At 33.3% G+C, this 25,639-nt stretch overlaps 1 protein-coding gene across 1 annotated transcript; it reads left to right on the forward strand.

Annotated features, from left to right (window-relative positions):
- The first annotated feature begins 20,410 nt into the window (after window positions 1–20,410).
- Window positions 20,411–23,180, forward strand: LOC137402713 (collagen alpha-1(XI) chain-like). The gene is made up of 5 exons (XM_068089218.1): window positions 20,411–20,539; window positions 21,576–21,641; window positions 22,055–22,123; window positions 22,215–22,829; window positions 23,133–23,180. The coding sequence occupies exons 1-5, from the start codon at window positions 20,411–20,413 to the stop codon at window positions 23,178–23,180; spliced, it is 927 nt and encodes a 308-aa protein (XP_067945319.1).
- The last annotated feature ends 2,459 nt before the right edge of the window (window positions 23,181–25,639 follow it).

Raw genomic sequence — 25,639 nt, forward strand, 5'->3', positions numbered from 1 at the left:
TGTTGTATAATGTATAGTTATACATAAACATATCATTGTATTTCACTGATAGTAGTCTGTTTTTTCAATAGAATTATATGCCTTGTACTAATGACAAAACTTCAGCATGATCTCAACAGAATATTTGTTGACAAATGGACTCTTTCAAAACCACTTACTTTGGTCATGTAGATAAGACTAAACACATTGTAAAAGCTACATATATATCTGATTGGAAAGTAGCCAATCTATATCGAAGAGTGCTCAGTCAAACTATTAAATATTTATGGATCGGGACGCCGTATGCTTTTGTATTCTTGAGCCAAGATTTTGCCCAATTGGCTGTTTTTATCTAGGCTCGTTTTCACAGCTATAAATGACTTATTTCTGAAAGATTACGAGGTTTAGTGTTGTTTACTAGACAAACTTCAATAAAAAAGTTTGCGCAGCTGGTATATGCAAACATAGGTTAGTGGAGAAGAAGACATCCTCCATTTTAGATTCACAATATCAAAGTGGAAAGTCTGGGCCAGTGCCACATGCCAATACTACATATTTGCATGCTGAAGAGAATATAAAGTTAAAATTGAATTAATCATGCTATAAAATGTTTCCGGGTTGTTATGTGTCTGACTGCAGCCGCGTGTCATTGTATCCTTGGTAACGGCTTCTCATTAACGTGAGTGTAGAGGGTATATAAGGCCCAGCAAATATCTCCTCCAACAGAGCAACAGCCAGTTTACAGCTTTTTATTTTAGCGAGCAGCCCTACACTTACTGTAAGTACCTCTTTTAGTCAGAATCAACATTAGCAATGGCATATATAATTGAATGTTTTTTGTAAAAGTTATAGTATTTCTGAAAGCTTCAAGTTAGAAATTATGCTGCAAGTTGACCTCCATGTATGTCATTATAACTAAAGTAAACTATAAAAACTATTCTAGTGCACTGTGAAAAAGCTTCTCAAAGATTCAATATGAAAATAATTATTGAGCCTTGAGGTTTGTAAGTGGTATGATGGTAATGGTTTTGACTATAAAACTGGTATCCTGGGTTAAATTCTCGGTAATGTAAATTTTTTTCTATAAATCTTGGCATGGCTTCAGACAGACAGACAAACAGACAGACAGACAGAAACTTCTTTTATTATGTGAAAGACTATAATTTTACATATTCTACTTTGTTAGATTCAATTTTATGTTTAACAAGAAAATAGCAGTCAATCACCTGTATTGATAGTTTTCCTTAAATTTTAAACAAACTGATGTGAAAGTCACAACATTGTTGAATTGCTTTTAGTATACCAGTTTGTCAGTTTTTATCTTTAAACTAAATAATTTTATTCTTAGAAGTTTCACGTTTTAGTTCACAAACCTCAAAGCCTCATGTAAAGGTGCTGCCAAAATAAAATGTGTCTTCAATTTTAGATGGAGAAGGAAGACATGTCAACAGCAATAGCCAACAAAGCTAAAATTAAAGTATTTGGCTATGGAACTGCCCTCATTGCTCTCTTTATGCTAGGGCTAGTTGTCAGCAATATTATCATGTTCAACTACATGTATAACAAGTTTGATCAGGTGAGAATAACTCCAACTTCAGAATTTAATGGCTGACTATACTTATAGCAATTTGGCTGATTGGTCAATTTTGTGTTACAAAAGAAGCTTACTGTTCTGTAGGAGGCACAAAAACTTGGTGAATTAGAGGTGAAAATGGCTCAACAAGGAATTAAGCATGTCGAACTTGCAGAAGATGCTGAAGTTGTAAGTTACTACTCTCTCCACTTTTATATACTTTAACTGCTCCTAAAAAAGTCACACTTTATCGTAGATCTTTTTTTCCTCAACTAAGCCTAAGAAAGCCTCAATTTATTTTACAATTGTTTATTGACGTAAATATTAAAAATTGCCTAAAGGATTAGAATAACTAAATAACAGCAAGATTTTTCTGCGTAACTTGTCAATTGAAATTTACAAATTTCTTTTAAAAATTAGAAATTTTTATGTTTTCAGTCAAACTTTAAAAGACAACGGAAATTTGGGAATTTGATGATTGAAAAAAGTTCATCAAACTACTGACGCAAAAGACACAAATTTAGAACTTTTTTAATAAATTTTTTTGAATTCGTGAATATTTTTATCTTTACAAACATAAATATTTGTTTATATAAGTAAAAAATTCATAAATTACTGAAATATGTTTTTGCAGAGAGAAAAGAGAGCTGCTTCAGACTGCAAATGCCCTAAAGGACCACCTGGAGCAAAGGTAAGCAGTTGACTGCAGCCTCTAGCACTTTTCAGTAAAAAATCTAAAAATTCACATCTTAGTGATTTGAATTGCTGTTTTTCTCCAGAATCCATGTCTATCAATTAATTATTTAGGGTACCGCTGGTAAACCTGGAGCTAAAGGAGCTCAAGGAGCAAAAGGAAGTCCTGGCACTGGCAAACCAGGTGTTGGTAAACCAGGTCCAAAAGGTAATAGAGGTGCTGATGGACCTGCGGGTCCAAAAGGTCCCCAAGGTCGGCAAGGATCATCTGGTAAAAACGGTGCAAAGGGAAATGCAGGACCAAAAGGAAACGCAGGCAAACCTGGTCCTTCAGGGCAGCCTGGAAAAGCGGGTAAAGATGGATCTAGTGGTAAAAGTGGTGCGAATGGTGCTCCTGGAAAAGCTGGCAATCCTGGTTCTAAAGGCGCTGCTGGCAGTAAAGGTCCGACTGGTCCCAAAGGCAATCGTGGTCCAGCCGGCAGCCCTGGTAAAGCGGGTGGTAAAGGAGCAACTGGGGCACGTGGTCCTGCTGGTCCAAAGGGCAATTCCGGACCTGCAGGAAAAAATGGCAGCGCTGGAAAGCCCGGACCAGCTGGTGGCAATGGAAAGAATGGTCCAACAGGACCTAAAGGAAATGCTGGTGCAAAGGGGAAGACCGGCCCAGCTGGACCCAGAGGCAACCCTGGACCTAAAGGCACCACTGGACCTAAAGGCCCTAAAGGCCAAAAGGTAAATATATTTACAGACGATAGTTTCCAGGATCTGATAGTATTAGAGTCTATGAACTGCCAATTTATTTATAAGATTTGACACTCTTTTAATGAGCAGTCTTGTAGAGTTTGTGTGTTTACCTTAACAGAATATTTTAAACAAACACCATAAACCTTCTCAAAAACTAAACCAGTGCAAATTTTAGATTTGGTTGTTCGAGTAGTTACATGTATATTAAGTTCATTCTGTTTCTGATCTGAGAAAAGTAAATAAAGGGAATTTAATAAAACTACTACCTGTTGCAGGGTGACAAAGGACCAAAGTAATCTTTCTACCGCAACAGCAGCAGAGACACGAGGAGACAAATGACAACAGCAGCACTTCATAGGTGGCAGTTGAACACTGATTCTAGCCATTTGGTCTCCTTCTGGATTATGAAATGTTAGTTATTTATCCAAACAATTTTAACTTCTTTATTATCAATAAACTATTGAGCAATAAAAATAAAACTTTAATCTGTTGTTTTGCTGAAAGCCCAATTATCACCAAGTCAATAATATAACACTACAAAATGTATTGCATCTCGAGTTGACTGTAAACAAATTCTATAGGTTCCCACTTCTATCCTGTATCACATCATAACAATGTATTAATCTTATAGGATTTTATAGAGAGAACTGTCAGGCAGCCATACACTGTTGAATATATGAGCAAACCATGCTTTCAACCCAGCATGTAGCATATTTCTAACTGGAATGATAAATTTAAACACTGCTGCTTTTAATCCACAAGCTGACCCCCTCTCCTTAACTGAGTATAATTGTCAAGAGAAGAACAATAGAGCTCATGTGATTGGGAAAAACTACTGTCAAGTTTGCTTAGGAAAATATACTCGAGCAATGGTTTGCGACGCCTCTTATTTCAAAGAGAAAACTTCTCAAACTGTCCTACTGTTTGGTGACAGCAATGCTTTACTGTGAAAATTATTTAATTGAAGGTTTTAAATGAAAAAAAGCTAAAACCAAACTACTGCTGACTTGTTTTTTCTAGTTGCAATTTCACTGGCGTCTGCAATATTAAATGCTTAATTGATGAGTTGGTGGGTTAGCATGACAAAAGAGTTGTCTTCTCTCTGCCAACAATGAAAATTCACATACTTTATCGTGCACAAAGTCATTCAAAACAAAAGCTTGATAGAGTAAATTTGACAGCTAATTTTTTAAACTACCTTAAAGGAATCTTAGTGCCATAATTTGATTATAAACATTGTCAGTTCATCAAAACCTTACAGGCTCATTATTTGTCAATAACATAGAACCGCTCTGTGACTACCTGTAGTCTCAGTGTAATTTTTAAAACTGCATCCAACCTATAATACAGTAATAAAGCCATATAAAGTTTTTGCCGTAGTTTCAAGCTAAATTTCAGGCATTTAACAAAATAAACCTTTTAGGAAAACCGCTAGGATAATTTAGCTATCACGACAAGAGGCAGTTACTCTTGCAAATTGTAAAGCTCATTGAACAATTGAAATTCAGCGTTGTGTGCCCATTATGTAATGAGTTTATTTAAAATTTCGCGCAATTCAAATTTTCTTTTCAGTTGACTTAATCTGCATTACATTTTTTATAGTTATAATTATTGTTGACTTGGTGATAAATGTGCTTTGAATAAATGGCTTAGAAATCAAGCTTGTAAAAACGAAAGTGTAACTGGCTGGTGGAGAAGATTATAGTAAACCTTTATATGAATAAATTTTGTATTTATTATACTGATAACTATTAAAGCTCCGGTGTATTTTAACTATAAATCAAATCGATAAAAGGAAAGTTAATAGAGACACAATGCTGATAGAATAAACATGACCAAAAACTGCACAAAAACTCGACACTTCTGTTAGTGAAATAAAAAGATACGATGAGCAACTTTTTATTAAAGGTTGACTTGAAACAAAATTCACATTACATTTATTTGTTATCAAAAGATTCATCATGTCTTGCTCTGTTGTGTTGTAGATGCAAAATATGTGGAAATGTGATTACAAGCTCTTAAAAGCTCAAAAACTAACAGTTGATCGCCGTCATCACTAGACCGCCGTAGGTTAGAATCTCTTGAAATAATGGCTAAAATGGGGCGTAGTTGTACAAGATGGCTTCTGTTTACAAATTCACGCAACCTCCTTCGTCTAAAAATTTTCACAAATATACTTTGTGCATTCAATAAAACCATGTCTATTTTTCTTACACGTCTGTTTTATCGTCATTGTAATGCTGTCGCTTTTAGCACCGATATCTTATAAACTACCGTGAAAACTTGTTTAATTTTTTAACCTTATCTCGAAGGAGTACATATCATTTTGTTATAAACATGACAAACCTGTTGGTCACCTGTGATAATAAACAAATGCTGCAGAAATTATTCGTGTAGTACGGGTCACATGATCAGATTACGACTTGATGAAACAAAACTGTAAAGTAGCGAGCATCTACATTTGATACGGGGTTTTTGCTAAAATCCGAAGTGTTTGTCATAAACTAGTGCTACGAGTAGTTTCATATTGATCCTTTTATTGGCCTTTCAATTTATGTGAGAACATCACGTGTCAAGACAATAACCAAATGTAATGACTACATCAGAGAAATAAACTGATTCCGATCTATGGCGAGTTCATGATGGCTGCGATCAACTGTTCATTTTTGAGCTTTAAGGGGCTTGTAATCACATTTCCACATATTTGGCACCTGCAACACAGCGGAGTAAGCCATGGTGAATCTTTTGATACCAAATCACTGTAATGTAAAAATTGTTGCAAGTCAATCTTTACCTTTGTTTGTAGATGTGCCCTAAGTTTTAGTCAGCAGGGTAAATGTTATCCATATTAGCAAGAACCACTTTTTCACTGTGTGCATATGTTTACACATGAGATAATGTGTCTGTATAAAGCTAGTCTGCATAAGGTATTTGCCTTTTGGCGTTCTTTTAGTCAATTTCATCCAAAAACTGCAAAGACTCGGCGGTTTTTATTAGATTCATAAATATATTTGGTTTTAAAACTTCGGTTTCTTTCTGAGAACTAGCCTTTAAAACACTCACCTGTGGTGGGCTGTCTGATTAAAATAAAAGAAATGGTGTGCGTCGCCATGTCTTCTGCTTGTAACTGATACAAACAGGGCACACCGTGTTACCCTAACCCTTTTGTGAGTGCTAAGTAGATAAAGTTTAGTTTATAGAAAGTATTTACTGTAACATGCATGCAATTACAACTATGGCCTTTATCACTAACAGCTTCTGGTGTAACCTGACAGGTTCTGTCTCAAAATCATTTTTATTAACAAAATATTGCTTACATGTATATAAGTTGTATTGACATAGTGGATGATTTGCCAAAAAAGTTTTAGGCACTCAAATATTAAGTTACTTTAGATAAATCTAGCGGTCTTCAGTCGCTCCTCATGTTTAACTATTCTTACCTTCCATTAGAAGAACCTTGAGTAGATTTTAATTGTATCACATTCAGCACTACTTTTGGACTTTCTAGCGAGTTTATGTTTGTGCACTTTCCTTGCTATAAAATAATATGAAACGACAAAGTCAAATCAACCAAATGGGATACCACATTTTCTAGTTACTTCTAGAAAAGTATTTTCTAGAACATATTCAGCTCAGCTGTTCTAGAAAAATATTTAATTTTGTCTTCTGTATTTTCTAGTTAGTTCTAGAAAATATAGAAGAAAAAATTAAAAGTTTTTTTTTTCAAAACTGAGCTAGACACGTTCCTCATTAATCTGTGTATCTGTGTTTTAGAAATTGCTTAGCCAGGGTTCTTTTCTATTGTTGGTGCCGGTATAATGTAATATAGTTTCCAGCATTGTATCATGGAAATTTTTCAAGTGAAATTACGAGTTTTTTTAGGATTTCTCGACTTACGCTACAAATAATAGCACATAGCACAACCATTATGCAAACATTCTTTTATATTCTATTAGTTAGCAAGTTTTTTTCCATTTGAGCAACATGTGAATATTACTATTAACAAACTGGCCAAGTTGAGGAGTTAAATTTATGTTTGATTCAGTGCAAATGAAGACATTCAAACTTTTTTAAACTGGTTGAATAATTTGCTCATAAAGTTTGCTCTTGGACTTTCTTTTTGCAGTATGTGAATACAGGTTCTAGGGTCTCTGGACTTTGTATCCAAGTAAGAATGCAACAGTCCAGGGTCTATTGGATTTTTTCTTGCAGTAAATACAGTGGCTTTGAGCTGATAAACTTTTACCCTCACCTAAAAGACACTTAAGTCAAGTTTACTACCTGTATGAGATTCATTGAATGAAAATTATTATGGTCCACATGGCTGAATCTTAGCCAAATGAGGGATCAAGAAGCATGAATGAAAGTGTGTTATTTTTAAAAGTGGTACAAAATATGATTTAGCAAAAGAAAAATCATTTTGATTTTTACTACTCATTAGTTTATTTACAAAAAAAACATAAAACTGATTTGTAATAAAGAAGTTAAAATCGTTTGGATAAATAACAAACATTTCATAATCCAGAAGGAGACCAAATGTTTAGAATCAGTGTTCAACTGCCGCCTATGAAGTGCTCCAGTTGTCAGTTGTCTCCTCATGTCACTGCTGCTGTTGCAGCGGAAAGATTACTTTAGTCCTTTGTCACCCTGCAACATGTAGTAGTTCTATTAAATTCCCTTTATTTACTTTTCTCAGATCAGAAACAGAATGAACTTAATATAACTACTCGAACAACCAAATCTAAAATTTGCACTGGTATAGTTTTTGAGAAGGTTTATGGTGTTTGTTTAAAATATTCTGTTAAGTTAAACACATAAACTCTACAAGACTGCTCATTAAAAGAGTGGCAAGTCTTATAAATAATTTTACAGTTCATAGACTCTAAAACTATCAGATCCTGGAAACTATCATCTGTAAATATATTTACCTTTTGGCCTTTAGGGCCTTTAGGTCCAGTGGTGCCTTTAGGTCCAGGGTTGCTTCTGGGTCCAGCTGGACCGGTCTTCCCCTTTGCACCAGCATTTCCTTTAGGTCCTGTTGGACCATTCTTTCCATTGCCACCAGCTGGTCCGGGCTTTCCAGTGCTACCATTTTTTCCTGCAGGTCCGGAATTGCCCTTTGGACCAGCAGGACCACGTGCCCCAGTTTCTCCTTTACCACCCGCTTTACCAGGGCTGCCGGCTGGACCACGATTGCCTTTGGGACCGGTCGGACCTTTGCTTCCAGCAGCGCCTTTAGAACCAGGATTGCCAGCTTTTCCAGGAGCACCATTCGCACCACTTTTACCACTAGATCCATCTTTACCCGCTTTTCCAGGTTGCCCTGAAGGACCAGGTTTGCCTGCGTTTCCTTTTGGTCCTGCATTTCCCTTTGCACCGGTTTTACCAGACGATCCTTGCTGACCTTGGGGACCTTTTGGACCCGCAGGTCCATCAGCACCTCTATTACCTTTTGGACCTGGTTTACCAACACCTGGTTTGCCAGTGCCAGGACTTCCTTTTGCTCCTTGAGCTCCTTTAGCTCCAGGTTTACCAGCGGTACCCTAAATAATTAATTGATGGACATATGGATTCTGAAGAAAAACAGCAATTCAAATCACTAAGATGTGAACTTTTAGATTTTTTACTGAAAAGTGCTAGAGGCTGCAGCCAACCGCTTACCTTTGCTCCAGGTGGTCCTTTAGGGCATTTGCAGTCTGCAGCAGCTCTCTTTTCTCTCTGCAAAAATATATTTCAGTAATTTATCAAATTTTTACCTTTATAAACAAATATTATGTTAGTAAAGATAAAAATTTTTACAATATCGCCAAAATTTATAAGAAAACACGCTACATATGTTTCTTTTCGTTTATTTTGCGTCAGTGGTTTGATGAATTTTTCTGAATCATTACATTCCCAAACTTTCACTATATTTAAAATTTGAATTAAAACATAAAAAAGTTCAACTTTTTGAGAATAGTTTGTAAATTTCAATTGACAAGTTACACAAAAAATTATGTTGTCATTTCATTTTCTAAATTCTTTATGTGGCTTATAATATTTACAGAAGTTTCATTAAAAGTTGACTTGCAACAAAATTCTCATTACAGTTATTTGATATGAAAAGATTCAACATGTCTTACTCTGTTGTGTTGTAGGTGCAAAATATGTGGAAATGTGATTACAAGCTCTTAAAAGTTCAAAAGCGAACAGTTATTTGCCGCCATCACGAGACCGCCGTAGTTTAGATTGTCTTTCCAAAACGGCTCAAATGTGATGTAGCTGTGGTAGATGGTTTCTGTTTACAATTTCATGCAACCTTATTCGTCGAAATATTTTCACAAATATACTTCATGCATTCAATAAAATCATGTCTATTGTTCTTACACGTTTGTTTTATTGTCATTGTAAGGCTGTCACTTTTAGCAGTGATATCGAATAACTTACCATAAAGATTTGTTTAATTTTTTAGCCTTAGCTTGAAGGAGTACATTTCAATGTCTAATAATCATGGCGAGCCTGTTGGTTACTTGTGATAATCGAAAAGTGCTGCAGAAATTATTTGCAAAGTATTGGGTCATATGATCAGATTGGACCGATTAGACCAAACCGAAACAAAACTGTATAGTAGCAAGCATCTACATTTGATACGGATCTTCGGTAAAACCTGAAGTGTTTGTCATAAACTAGTGCTACGATAAGTTTAATATTGAGCTTTTTATTGGCCTTTCAATTCACGTGAGAACATCACGTGACAAAACAAAAAATAAATTTCATGACTACGTCAGAGAAATAAAAAGATTCCAATCCACGACGGCTTTTCGTTTTTCAGCTTTAATGAGCTTGAAATCACATTTCCATATATTTGGCACCTCCAAACCAGCAGAGTAAGACATGGTGAATCTTTTGATACTAAATTACTGTAATGTTAATTTTGTTGCAATTCAACCTTTAAATAAAAAATCTACAACAAAGTGAGACTTTTTCAGGAGCAGTCCAAGTATATCAAAGTGAAAAGAGCTTATAATATTTACAGATGTTTCATTAATTAAAGAGTCTATAATGAAGTGTGACTTTCTTAAGAGCAGCTGAAGTATATAAAAGTGGAGAGAGTTGTAACTTAGATTGAAATTTGTAAATTTCAATTGAGAAGTTACGCAGAAAAATCCTGCTGTTATTTATTTATTCTAATCCTTTAGTATACCTATATAAAAGTGGAAAAAGTTGGAACTTACAACTTCAGCATCCTCTGCAAGTTCGACATGCTTCATTCCTTGTTGAGCCATTTTCACCTCTAATTCACCTATTTTGTGTGCCTCCTACAGAACAGTAAGCTTCTTTTATGACACAAAATTGACTGATCAGTCTAACTGCTATAAGTATATTCAGCCATTAAACTCTGAAGTTGGAGTTATTCTCACCTGATCAAACTTGTTATACATGTAGTTGAACATGATAATATTGCTGACAACTAGCCCTAGCATAAAGAGAGCAATGAGTGCAGTTCCATAGCCAAACGCTTTAATTTTAGCTTTGTTGGCTATTGCTGTTGACATATCTCCTTTCTCCATCTAAAATTAAAGACACATTTTATTTTGGCAGCACCTTTACATGAGGCTTAGAGGTTTGTGAACTGAAACTTGAAATTTCTAAGAATAAAATTATTTATTTAATAAATAAAAACTGACAAACCGGTATATTAAAAACAATTCAACAATGTTGTGACTTTCACATGAGTTTGTTTAAAATTTAAGTAAAACTAGCAATACAGGTGATTGACTGCTACTTTCTTGTTAAACATAAAATTGAATCTAACAAAGTAGAATATGTAAAATTAAACATATTAAAAAAAGTTTTCATCTGTCTGTCTGTCTGTCTGAAGCCATGCCGAGATTTATAGAAAAAAAATTACATTACAGAGAATTTAACCAAGGATACCAGTTTTATAGTCAAAACCATTACCATCATACCACTTACAAACCTCAAGGCTCAATAATTATTTTCATATTGAATCTTTGAGAAGCTTTTTCACAGTGCACTAGAATAGTTTTTATAGTTTACTTTAGTTATAATGACATACATGGAGGTCAACTTGTAGCATAATTTCTAACTTGAAGCTTTCAGAAATACTATAATTTATACAAAAAACATTCAATTATATATGTCATTACTAATAATGTTTCTGACTAAAAGAGGTACTTACGGTAGTTGTAGGGGTACTTGGTAGTCTGGAAAACTGTAAACTGGCTGTTGCTCTGCTGGAGGAGATATTTGCTGGGCCTTATATACTCTCTACACTCATGTTAATAAGAAGCCGTTACCAAGGATACAATGACACGCGGCTGCAGTCAGAAACATAACAACCCGGAAACATTTTATAGCATGATTAATTCAATTTTAACTTTATATTCTCTTCAGCATGCAAATATGTAGTATTGGCATGTGGCACTGGCCCAGACTTTCCACTTTGATATTGTGAATCTAAAATGGAGGATGTCTTCTTCTCCATTTAATTTATGTTTGCATATACCAGCTGCGCAAACTTTTTTATTGAAGTTTGTCTAGTATACAACACTAAACCTCGTAATCTTTCAACAATAAGTCATTTATAGCTGTGAAAACGAGCCTAAATGAAGACAGCCAATTGTGCAATAACTTGGCTCGAGAATACAAAAGCATACGGCGTCACGATCCATAAATATTTGATAGTTTGACTGAGCAGTCTTGGATATAGATTTGCTACTTTCCAATCAGATATATATGTAGCTCTTATAAAGTGTTTAGTCTTATCTACATGACCAAAGTAAGTGGTTTTGAAAGAGCCCATTTGTCAACAAATATTCTGTTGAGAATGTACTGAAGTTTTGTCATTACTACAAGGCATATAATTCTATTGAAAAAACAGACTACTATCAGTGAAATACAATGATATGTCTATGTATAACTATACAATATGCAACAAAATTTTAAAAAACAATAATATTTTCTAGACAAAAAAGTTACTTTTTAAAGATCAAATGACATCTCATCTGTAAATGCTGACACTGACATTGTAAATCAGTTTTTATGTCTTTTTAAACACTTTTTGATCAGCGACTGTTACTTTTTTGGTAATAAACAAAAAGCTTTGCATTCGTTTAGAAGTCAGATTTTCTATTACAAGAATTGACAAATTTCAAGAGCTTCTATTAAAATTTAATTGAAATTCTACTGTAACATGTGATTGTACAAAAGAGTTTCTTTATTTTTAAATTTTTAAGTATTTTAAAAATAGTTGAATAATTTAATGGCAAAATAGAATTTACAGAAATATGCAGAAAACAACAATGTGAACATCTCCTATTGATTTTAATAACATAGATTGGCTGCACCTCTTTTTAAACATAGTAATATTGATGATGGTATGTATGAGCAGTTTCAATCATTCCAGTGGTAGTACTTGCACTGTCTGTATTTCTGCTGGTGATTTGTAATGTGACGAAACACTGACACTGTTAATACAGTTGTTATGAAATAAAAATTTTTTATATTTCATACAGTTTTCCGAGCGCTTGCTAATCAAGACATTTTTATAACTAAGAAGGGATGATGATGTAGGCTATAGTAGCGATTTGGACTGTGACTTTTAGATGGCCTGATTTATTTCAAGGTAATTTATTTATTAAAGGTTGGCTTGCAACAAAACTCACATTACAGTTAGTTGGTATTAAAAGATTCACCATGTCTTACTCCCCTGTGTTGTAGATGCAAAATAGGTGGAAATGTGATTACAAGCTCTTAAAAGCTGAAAAACAAACAGTTAAGTGCAGCCATCACGAAGGCGCCGTAGATTGGATACATTTTCCAAAACGGCTCAAATGGGACGTAGCTGAACACCATGACTTCTGTTTACACTTTCATGCAACCTTATTCGTAGAAATATTTTCACAATCATACTTCACACTTTCAATAAAATCATGTCTATTGTTCTTGCGCGTCTATTTTATCATCATTGTAATGCTATCACTTTGAGCACTGATATCTCCAAACCTACTGTGAAAAATTGTTTATTTTTTAACCTTAGCTCGATGGAGTGCATTTCCTTCTCTGATAAACAAAAAAAGCCTGTTGGTCAACTGTGATAGTCAAAAAATACCGCAGAAATTGCCCGCGCCATTTGGCAGAAATTATGGGTCTCATGATCAGATTACAACTAGATGATTAGACCTGGCTGAAATGAAACTGTAAAGTAGCGAGGATTTATATTTGATGAGGGTTTTTTGGTAGAACCCAAAGTGTTTGTCTTAAACTAGTGCTATGAGACGTTTTATATTTAGCCTTATATTGGCATTTCATTTTAAGTGATGATATCACGTGTCAAAACAATAACCAAAATGTTTGAAAACGACATCAAAATAAAGAAACTCCAAACTACGGCGTTTTCATGACGGCTGCGATTAACTGTTTCTTTTTAGCTTTTAAGACCTTGTAATCACATTTCCACATATTATGCACCTACAACACAACAGAGTAAGACATGGTGAATCTTTTGCTACCAAATAACTGTAATGTATTTTTTGTTGCAAGTCAACCTTTAAACATATAGCTACATGTGTATGTGTACAACAACTTGCTAAACAACTTGTTGTATTTGTACAGCTGTCTCTATGTCCACTACAATTCGGACATAGATACAGCTGTAAAATAAATAATTCACTAAATGAACATAGCTCTGGAAATATTTTCCCTAATTTTATATTAAATTCAACTGCATCTTAGAAAATGCTAAAGTTATTAATTAAACATTTCGTTATGTCTTCTTAAGAATACCATGTTTACTTTCAGTTTCATCAGCTTCCTCTTTCTCTCACATGATCATAACATGAACATGAACTTTTGCCAGACTAATCACCATTACATATATATGACCAAGTTATGTGACTTCGCTAAAGAATAGGCAAAAATAGTTATCTTTACTTAAATAGTCTATGTTTAATTTTAATATTTTACAATTAAACAAAATAATTTCTATGTTATAATTAAATTTCGTATCTTATATTTAGATACATATGTTTTTTTCTGCAAATAAGAGTCAGACAGGAACTATTCATTTGATTGGGAGCAGTCTCTCTTGTATCTAAGTTTTATAGAGGATGAAGAAGTATACAAAGCACTAAAACAGTCTACTCTAATTTTGCAAGTCAGTGAAAATAAGATGGTGCTTCATGTTGTGATTTTGAATTCTTTAGTGTTTTATGGCTATCATGCTGTCCTTATTTCGCATGCATTTGCGTTCAGATGAAATACCACAAACTGTCTATATACCAAGGATTGCTCGAATAACTTGAAAATTTTAAAAGTTGTAGATAGTGATGATGTTATATTACAACGCACAAATTTTGGAAAACACCTGAAAACCTTTACAATTTTCATGAAATGTTCTGTAAAATTCTCATAATACAAAATCTTATCATTTAACAGTTGAACACTTAACTAACCACAGGTCAATTTATAGATATGAAAAACAGAAGTTTATAAAATAACGAAAACAGTAATAAAAACAATAAGTAAAATATGTTATGCTTCTGATGATGTGACACAAAATATATTTCAGCATTGTCTGACTATTCATGTGACGTTTATGGCATGTTGTTGTTTTTTTTTTGCATGCATTTGCATCCAGATGAGACATCACAAAACCGTCAATATATCATGGACTGTTGTTATATTATAACACACCAGAACTTGGAAAAAGTTTGAAAACCTTTGAAAAATTTAATAAATTTTCTGTAAGATTCGCATGATAATATATCTTGCCGTTGAACAACTGAGTGCTTAATTAACCACAGGTCAATTTATAAATATAGGCAAACAGAAGTTTATAAATTAGGAGAACAGTAATAAAATCAATAAGTAGAAATACGTCATGTTTCTGATGATGTGGCAGCAGGTTTACTTCAGCTTGTCTGACCATTCCATAGATATATAAACCTAGATTGGCCAATAGGGTAAAAGCCTGTCAGACTTAAATAGCATGACGATACGTCATTAAATTGTACCTGATGCTTGACTGCACTGTTGTTAACAATAGAGCTAATGAGGAGAAGGTGACAAAATCACGTTTATCTTTATATAAAAACCTTCTTGGAAACATAATCCAGTAAACTAAAGCCATTCAGTGATAATATCTGATAACCACCGTAGATTAAAACAATAAAAGCTATGAATTGTTGCACACAAATTATGAGCCATCGGGGCTTTATTTGCCCCGCTCTCATATCCCCTTTTTCCCTATTTTTCCCCTTCTCCCTTCTCCTAAGGAGAATTGGGAAGGGAAAACGGGAAAGAGAAAAAGAGAAAAGGGGGAAAGGAGAAGGGGGCAAATAGCCCAGTCACCCAAAGAGCCAGACTCTGGTTAGGTAAAAGACTAATATTATGCTGAACTAAACATGACTAAATATGATAAGCCTGTGAAGTTTTGATGTGATCAGGAAAATGGAATCTGTGGCTTTCTTAGCTTCACAATGTGCACTAATTGAAATATATATCTTTGCTATTTCACGAGCTAGGCTAATAGCATGGTGATTACACTTAAACAATAGCATGATGTTAATTCTCAGCAGCCTCTCCATGGTGGCAATTAGTGCTAGCCTGGAAAGGTTTTTCACCAATCTAGCACTACTAAGCAACACTCTCATTGCTTTCTCATTGTGGCTGCAAACCTTAATCACCACAGGCAAAGACAAAGTCAAGGCACCACGATTCTTAAAGGTTGACTTGCAACAAAATTCACATTACAGTTATTTGGTATCAAAAGATTCACCATGTCTTACTCTGCTGTGTTGTAGGTGCAAAATATGTGTAAATGTGATTACAAGCTCTTAAAAGCGTAGTTGGTAACATCTACAATGATAATGATACAATCATTACACTTCAGCTTGAGCGGCTGAGATACATAGCCAGCTGTAAAATAATCATTCTGTCTCATTTTTGACTTGAGACATATTTGCATACTCATCATATTTAGTCATGTTTAGTTCAGCATGATATTAGTCTATTTACCTAGCCAGGGTCTGGTTCTTTGGATGGGTGAGCTATTTGGTCACCCTCTCTTTTCCCTCTTCTCTCTTTTCTCTTTCTCCCTTCCCACTTCTTCTTGGGTGATAGGAGAAGGGGAGAAGAAAGAAGGGGAATAGAAAAGCGGGGCAAATAAAGCCCTGATGGCTCATGATTTGTGTGCAACATTTCATAGCTTTTATCGTTTTAATCTATGGTGGTTATCAGATATTATCACAGAATTGCTTTAGTTTACAGTACTTTAATATGTATCCAAGGAGGTTTTTAGGTGAAAATAAATGAGATTTTGTCACGTTCTCCTCATTAGCTCCATTATTAATAACAGTGCAGTCAAGCATGAGGTACAATTCAATGATGTAACGTCATGCTATTTAAGTCTGACTAGGCAACCAATGGGAATAGCTATTATTGGTCAATCTAGGTTTATATATCTATAAACCATTCACTAACAATTTCATTCCTAAACTTGTATTTGTGTTTACTTGTGTTGCCAAGTAGTAACAAAACATTACTCCAATATATAAAAAAGTAGAAATCTTGTTTTGTAACAGTACAGATTATTAAGATAACATAACTATAGGTAACAGTAAAAATTAGTTTGTTTATTTATGAACCAGTGTTAATAGTAGTTGTTTTTATAGTAATTTGTCAACCAAAGTATTTGAATAACATTGGGTAGTTATCTTTAATTTTATATTGATTGATTTTGTGGCCGATTTACAATTAAATAAGATAAATTAACATTGTTGTGGAAAAATTAATTCTAGTCAATCTAAAAACTGTTTCTAAATGCTGTTTTTATGTTATATGTCATTTTACTTAACATTTTTTAATTATTTTAATTAAATAGTGTCTGCCTTTGAATTTTCACCATTTTCTGCATAACTCCTTTTGATAGCTCAATAATGAATAAAATGTCATGTTATTTGCTTGCAGTTTTGGCTAAATTGCTTTTGGCAAAGGTTTGCTAACAAAAATACAACAAAACAATCAAGTAATTGCAAAGGGTAAAATTTAAAGCGCCGAAAGCTGCATTTTATCACATCTTTATTCAGTAAGAATTTAATTTTTGAATCAAGCAATGAGTATGCCATCAATAGCAATAAGAGTTCATTTAAATTAATCATAGTATTTTACCTGTACACATTTATGAAGCTCTGTTACTAGACAAGTATGTTTCTTTTAAAAACAGCTTGTCTTGAGCTGTTAACTTTGAGCTTTACAAAAACTGTTTAATGATCAAAGTTATACTTTGGTACTTTATTCTGACAAACTTTCAAACAAAAACTGTCATACTTGAGAAAATAACTTTAGCTTTACTTTTTGAACTCTGCATACTAAACCGACAGCGGTAAGACGGTAAACCGGAGGTTACCACAATAGAGGCTAATGAAGTGTTAATCGCTTGTCTTGACATCTATATTAGAGAATGATTAGGCTGAGACATGCTTCATTTTATCTGACTACGGAATACAATGACTGGTGGATGATCAATGAACTAGTTTTTAGTTGTTTAATAACATATTGCTACAAGTTGTAAAATCATAGTAGAATATAATATTAATATAACATAAATCTGAGCATATGACACCTGCCAGCTGTCAGATTTTTAACCAACAGATGATAGCCCAATGAAAATAACATCTTATTCTTGTTTAGGACTTTTACAATCTGTCGGTTCCTCTTATGATTTGTCAGTGGTTTCTTATATGAAATCATAAAAAATTTTTATTTGTATCAGCTTTCCAATTTCTACAAGGAAATGGTAAAAGCTATCTTTTTATGAGCAGTTGAAAACTGAGCCACTCATCAAGAACTTGGATAAGTTTAGTTAATCATTGTTATTTTGGTTATTGGCGTTATTACTGGGGTGTAACTGCTGTAATTTAAATCTACACTATTTGATAGCAAATAACTACAAAGATAAATGATAAGCTGTTTTTTACCAAATATTACCACAATGGAAAATTATATTAGTAAAACCACCAGTATGTTTCATAACGTATATTACAGTACTTATGATCAACAGTAGTTAGTCATCAGCAATTTCTTTATCAGTTTTTTGCTTCCATTATTATTTGAGCAGTTAAAGTTAATTTAAGGATCTGTAGCCTTGAAACAAACTAAAGTTTATTTTTAGAGTATTTAGTCAATTTTTAAATGTCATATTTTAGAAACAAGATAAAAGAAGTAAAACTTGATAGAAGTCTAAAAGGTTGAACTTACATGTATTATATCTACTTGTTACCTCGGTATGAAACACAGCATATATTGCTTTGTTAAGCAATTTGATACAGGTTAAATTAAGTTTTGGCTAAATATTATTGGTTATTGACTTGTAAAACTATTTAAAGTTGTTTCCTAATGTTTTTGGTGAACTTACAGACAAACGATTACAGTGCATTAGCTCACATAAACAGTATGTTTATTAGTTGTACCCACGCATGTCATAGTTTAGGATACTATCTAGGATGTCCTGAAATTTTTCTTAAATGTTTTCAGGTTTTGTTTATTTATCACGTACAGCCAACAAGCAATTGCTTGACCATCAGGTCAAAAGACGAGGGCTATAAAATTGTAGAGGTAACTCTGTGAAGGACAATCTAGTAATAAATAGAATATATTATTATTTTATCAGCAGATTATAATGTGAAAAAGTAAGGCTATTATTAATTCCTCATTAGGAGATGTCAAGCTGTCAGTTCAAATTACTGCCATGTAAAATATAGCTTGAAGAAATATCTTTCTTTTGCGGTATCTTATGCTCCAGTTTATCAAACCAGCAAATACACCACCATCAGTTACATGTACTTCTTCTTGGGTTGTTTTTAATTTTAATTAAGTAATCAATTTTTTGTAAATTCTTTAGCTGAAATTTAATATTGTATTATTTTTTTATTGAAATTATTTTTTCATAAAAATAACTAAAATATCTCAAGAAAATTTTTTCAATTAAATTAAATTGTTTTCAAATTTTTCTTATGATTCAAGTGTTTAGGTAAAAAATTATATGTTTTTGTTTGCTTTGTAGTTAGGTTTACACAAACTAAATAATGTTATAGCAGACTTTAAAATATATGTTACATATTATAGTTTCTGGTATAACTCCGATTTTGTGTTTTATTAAGTTTTAACTTCAGCTTGATTCATCTTAAATCATTGCTAAGTTTAATAAATATAGTTTGCTGCCTTAACTTTCTGCTGCCTTAACTTTCTGCTGCTTTAACTTTCTGCTGTCTTTTATACTGAAGGTAAAACTACATGTCAGTCTCTCATGTCATGACAATGTCTCTGTCATTGTTTCTCATGTCAGTGCAATGTGCGTTGTTTAAATTTTTGGCTTTGATCTAAATTGACTGCTAAATTTAGGTGACAAAATATCGACCAGAGTGATTTTTTATTTTCAAGAGCTCTATAAAACAAAACTTTGATTTACTAAACACTCTTTATATTTTTTTCTGATTTTGGTATCAGAATTTTTAATTAATTAAGGTAAATTAGTTAATTACTAATGCATTTAGATTTTTATTGCTGAAACGATAAAGAAAATTTTCACATTTTTCTATTTACCTGTAAAATCATGTTTAAGGGAGGACTGACCAGGTAAAAAGAATTCATTGAGATTTATTCACAAATCCATGAGCTTGAAAAAATACTTTTATATACTTTCCTTGACAATTCTAGATATTTTTATTGCATCCAATTGACATGGAAGTAAAAAATTAGAAATTTATAGTTTCATATAATTTGAACTTGCAACTAATTTAATATAAAAACTTCTGATAAATGGCTTTAGCAAACTACAGAACTATACCACAATGTTTGGAAGGAAAACAACTCCAAATAAAAAGGGAAATTATAGAAAAAGGTTTTACATTGGATAAAGATTTTAAACTTATGGCCTTTAACGTTTGAATTTACAGAAGTAAATTGCTACACAGGGCTGTAAGCAATTTGCTAACCAAATACACATTCTGGTTAAAATAGCCTGTGCCTCAGTATATTCACGTCATTTACATCAATCATAGGCTAAGCACCTCCGCTTTCAGTTGGTGGGATTAGCCGCTAATACATTCTGCAAACAGGATATATGTCAGAGTCTTACTGTCTAATCAAAACGTTAGACGCAGGTATAAATATAAGGAATATCTATTAGAAATGCACAGTAGTTTTTGGACCAAAGCTCAAGTTCTCTATCACTGTAGATATTAAGGTACGTTTATAAAAATTTACTTTTTTCGTATTTGCTACACTTTAGAACAAATTTTAAGGTTGCACCATTGCTGCTCAAAACCTAAAAATCTATAATTTCAGATACAACTATAAAGCTTTAAGATTGAGACTACCATAAATATGCGTTGTAAATTATTGTAGATGGAGGTTCAAAGCATGGCTCAAAAAAACAAGGCAAAGCTGAGGCTCTTTGGTTTTGGCACAGCCATCTTAGCTGTCACACTGTTGGCTCTCATTCTATTTAACCTTTTCATGGTTTTCTACATGTTCAAAAGGTTTGATGAGGTAAGTCGTAGATCCGGTATGTTGAGGGATTAAACTTTATTGAAACTCTGTTATAGAACCGGTTGAAATATACACCATAACTCTTTAAACTTACCTATGGAGCTAATTTTGTGTTAGTGAAGTGATGAGTTTGAAGATAAAGACACTAAGCTTGTATTTTATATCAAGTTTTTTTAGAGTATGAGCCAAGAGGTTTAATTAAATACTTTATTATACTTCAAATTATGTAAAATAATATAAATTTAATATAAATATATTAAATAAAATTTAATAAATATTTATAAATATTTAATGAATAAAGATTAAATAAAATTTAATATAAATATAATAAATTAAAATTAAATATAAGTTTTAAGGAAATACCTGTTAAAATACAACAGCCCGAGTACAATCAAATATGTATAAACCATTCGCCTTGCAAAGGCAAACTCCATAATAGTAAAGAATTCTCTTTGACGACCAGATTTGTTTTGCCTGTTATATCATGTACAATTAGATTATATAAGTAAATATGCCGTTTGATTTGATATAAGTATATAATTATACCAATTGGCGGATCACAAAAGTCAAAGTACAAAAATATATAGCGCATCAATTTATTAAGTTAGTTTACATTTTTGTCATCGCCTTCAGTGTTGCTCAGCACCAATGCCATTTAGCCTTGTTTTCCCACACCAAAATTTATGAAAATTTTCTAAGAGGGTCATTCTATCCTTCATCAGTGTTCATTGAAATCATGATTAAAATTTCTCTGAATAAAAGTGAAGCGATACATTGTTTATTTCTATAAGCATCTTTTGTAACTTGTTTTTGATTGTATGAGTTTTCAAACGATTATGGTGATAAAGCTGATTAATCAAGTGGTCTGACACAAATTTATGAAAAGCTCATGTTTTTATAATGTTTATAATTCCTAACCTAGTAGCATTTGATGTTGTTCTTTACCTAATTTAATCCCTCTAACCATTAAATTTTTGAACTAACATTTCAAGAAAACCTGTTGTTAGAAATACAGCTATGAAATCTTTAATTTTAGGACAGCCAACGAGTTATTAAAATCGAGCTAGATCTGGCAAAGGGAGAGAATGCTGTCATTGTTATGGTGAGTCAAAGAACTTTTTACAATGTTTATTAGATGCTGAATTCATGAGAACTTCGGTGTTTTTAAGGCCAGTCATCATGTCTATCGTTCGAAACTGATGAATGTAAAATAATTTTTAATTGGTTTCACTAATACCTTTATCTGGACAATAGAGACTTTGTGAAATTTATCTCAACTCAGTTTGTAATTTAAGGCAGGAAAAATTTATTACAACTTTTACCAACATTTCTTTCAAAGTAATTTTAATTCACTCTTAGAACATGAACTAAAAGTAAATGAAGTTTTGTGAAATTTATAAAACATTTTAGATGGCAGGTTTCATTTGTTAGTTTGACCAAATAACAGAAAAAACTCAACAATAATACATATAATGTATGGTTATTCCCAGCTTTGTTCAAACTCAAATTTTGTAGAGAGCAAAAAGAGCTGCTAAAACTGGAACTAAAGATTGTGGGTGCAAGCCAGGTCCTGCTGGACCTAAGGTAGGTAGTTGTAACCAAATATATTTTGACAAAACTTTAAATTGGGTTCAAAGACTACAGTTGTAAAACCTTCTCAATTTCTCCTGTTCAGGGTCCACCAGGAAGTCAAGGAAAACCTGGTCAAAAGGGTGCTAAAGGACCCACTGGCAGTAGTTCACCCGGTAAAAATACACCAGGGTCGAAAGGACCTAATGGAGATAGAGGCAAAACAGGCAAACCTGGTCCTAAGGGATCAAACGGTGCAAGCGGGACTCCAGGTGGTAAAGGCCCTACTGGGAGCCGTGGTCCTCAAGGAGCTCCAGGACCTAAAGGAGGAAACGGAGCTGCTGGGAAAAATGGCAAAAACGGTGAAGATGGTAAGAAGGGTGCTGCAGGTAGTCCTGGAAAAGCTGGACCAAAAGGGCCAACAGGAGCGAAGGGACCAGCAGGCAACAAAGGAGCTACCGGTGAGAAAGGACCTGCTGGAAGCAATGGTAAAAAGGGTGATCAAGGAAATAGAGGAGCACCCGGATCTAAAGGTTCTCGTGGTGCCCCAGGTAGTGATGGGAAAGATGGAGGTCCTGGACCTAAAGGAAAAACAGGCTCCCCTGGAAGCCCTGGTAAACGTGGTTCCGCAGGTGCTTCGGGACCTAATGGTTCGCCTGGACCACGAGGCCCACCTGGACCTAAAGGTCCAACTGGTAGCCCTGGACCTAAAGGACCCAAAGTATGTCTATCACAGCAATTTTTTCCAAACTCTCTAAATAGTTGGTATTTTATGTCATTTTCATTACAATTACCGTTGCCTCTGTCACTGTCACTAGCACTGCAACTATTATTGTCACTGTCATCATCTCAAGTCTCAGTGACTCTATTGTAATTTTGTCTGTTTGTGTTGTCATTGTCACTGCCAGTCACTGAAACTGTCATTGTCATTGCTATTGTAGATGTGCCAACATTCTGTCATTAATAACTTTAAGAGACTCAGTGATTTTAAATATCTAACTATCTGTATACTATTAATTTACAGGGAGACAGAGGAGATAAAGCTGCCGGATATGTTGGTAAAAAGGGTTAAGAGAGGTGACATCATGACTAATATATGGAGTTAATTTGAATGTTTCTTGAAATTTAAGAAACTAGACTGATTGAGAACTTACCTTTATTAATATAATTAAAAATTAATAAAGTTCATTATATTGCTTTCCAACATCTTGTATTCTGTTGACTTGTGTATATCGTAAAAAAACTACTTGAGAAGCCAAATAGCATTACTTAAGGTTGTTAGCAAAGCTAACAATGCAAATGTCAAAAAAAGATTTAATGTTTTGTCACTCTGGTTTTTATTTGCAGTACAACTTACAATAAGTAGTATTTTACATACAAATAAATCAAATATTAGTATCATAAGCTAAATGCTATTGGTAATTGCATACTCTTGGCTTATATAAAAATACACGAAGGAAGTATTTTTGGGTTAGCATTCAACACAAGCTATTGACTGGTACCTCATCAAAGAGCACATTCTTGTTAAGAATAATTCCTCAACAATGTTTTCTGTCAAAGTTCAAAATGGTGCATCTTAAAACACCTTACGTTTAAAGAGAGGAAATTATACAGAATTTATTCAAAGCAAGCTTTCAGACTGGCAATAAAAAAAAAGTTGAAAATGATTACAAGTTAACAGGATTAAGAATAAAAGCAATTTTTAGCAAAGTAATATAATACTTTTTATATTCTCTATTCAACTTTATAAGAATTTCAAAAATGGCTTGTCTTAAATAACCTCAAGTCTAAAGAGATAGGAACTCATACAAAAAAATTAAATCAAGTTTTCAGACTGGCAATAAGGAGAAGGTTGTGAATGATTGCAAATAACGGAAATAAAGCAACATGCTTTGATTTCAACTTTTGCTTTAAAATGTTACAAACAAGAAAAAAAAGAAACTTTTTTCAGTAAAGTAATAAAAGCTTTTTGATTTTCTCTATTCTACTTCATAGGAATTTTAAATTATTTTGAAAAACCGTTAAACCATGCAACGAGTAAACATCTAAATAATAGCAAATTACAAAATCAAAGTATTGGTCTTGGCTACAACAGTTTTTAAATTGTACCTAATTTTAAAAGGTATGCCAATCCTTTGAAGTTATGTTAACATGTCATCTATTGATTGATTGCTGGGTATGACACCATGCTAGTTACCTACATAGATTTTCTCTCTCATTTTAATAAGATATTAGCTATTACTTTATCAATATCTTCAAACAGAAACTCAGAAGAAAGGAAATAAATAACTTTGAACTGTTTTCTGTTTCTCACTGACAAAGGAATAAAATGTTCAAGGGATGGTTATATTTGATAACTCAGGTGAACAAGCTTCTTGCACTGTTCACCTAAGATTTAATAGATTAGAGAACATAATGAGATAGCAAACCGCTATTCAGGTGAAAACTGACAAAATTCATGATTATAGCAAAAAGAAGATTTCACCTACTCCAACATGGATGAATTTGGATTCAACCGTGATGCTTTCACAGAGTTTTTTGCTTAGATCTATAATGTTCCTTCATAAAAAATATATATAAATCACCAATAAAAATAGCTTCTGACTTTATTTCAATTTTGGCATAGGCAATAAGCGACATTAGGATCGCACCTCATAATTCTCTTTGTTGACACTGTTTTCATTTTTAGATTCTCCTATTTTATAAAATAACTTTTCTGTTTTCTCATATAATCAAACTCGGACTAATACATTGATATCTCTCTAATATATCTAAAACATTGTGATTCTGTGTGCACGATGTTGGATGTAAACCGTTTATGAAGTCTAAAAGCATCTTATTTATAAAAAAGTTTGAATTGAAGAGTTAAGGATTAATTAAGGTTCATGTATTTAAAAAACTTAAATAATATTTGAAAAGATGTATCGGCAAAAGGCAAAAAACCAGCATGTACGAAAGCATTGTAAACCAGCCAACTAGTGGCCTAAGTTGAGTCCGGCACAACAATAACAAATATTTGCTAAACCTGCGCTTTGTTAGTCATAAGTTGCAAGGCCTGAAACTGGTATTTGTAGATGCAATGAAAGGAATTTCTGAGCAGTATGCATGCTTGACAATATACCACTAACCACAGAATATTCACACTGATGTCGCGTGTAAACCATATGTGAAGTTTAAAAACATCTTATTTATAAAATAGTTTGAATTAAAGTGCCTAGGAATAATTAGGCTTTATGCACCTTAGGAATTTAAATAATATTTTAAAAAATTTAACGGCTAAAAAGGGCGAGTATCAAAGCATGTATAAACTAGCTAGTTCGGGTCTCAAGTCATGTCAGGCACAACAATAACAAATATTTGGTGAGCTTGCGCTTTGTTAGTGATGAGTTGCAAGGCCTGAAGCTACGTAGCTGTATTTGTAGATGCAATAAAAGAAATTTCTGAGCAGTATGCATTTTTGACAATATACAACTAACCACAGAATATTGCGTAAAATAGGCAGTTTTGATGAACAAAAAAGCTACCGTTTTT

Source organism: Watersipora subatra, chromosome 8, assembly GCF_963576615.1.
Source record: "Watersipora subatra chromosome 8, tzWatSuba1.1, whole genome shotgun sequence".
NCBI classification, from domain to species: domain Eukaryota; kingdom Metazoa; phylum Bryozoa; class Gymnolaemata; order Cheilostomatida; family Watersiporidae; genus Watersipora; species Watersipora subatra.

Bases quoted from the DNA above. Each gene is read 5' to 3' on its own strand.
- LOC137402713 (XM_068089218.1), top strand. From the start codon at position 20,411: ATGGCTCAAAAAAACAAGGCAAAGCTGAGGCTCTTTGGTTTTGGCACA. The intron at 21,642-22,054 runs GTGAGTCAAAGA...CAAATTTTGTAG, and splicing joins AGAATGCTGTCATTGTTATG to AGAGCAAAAAGAGCTGCTAA. The intron at 22,124-22,214 runs GTAGGTAGTTGT...TCTCCTGTTCAG, and splicing joins CAGGTCCTGCTGGACCTAAG to GGTCCACCAGGAAGTCAAGG.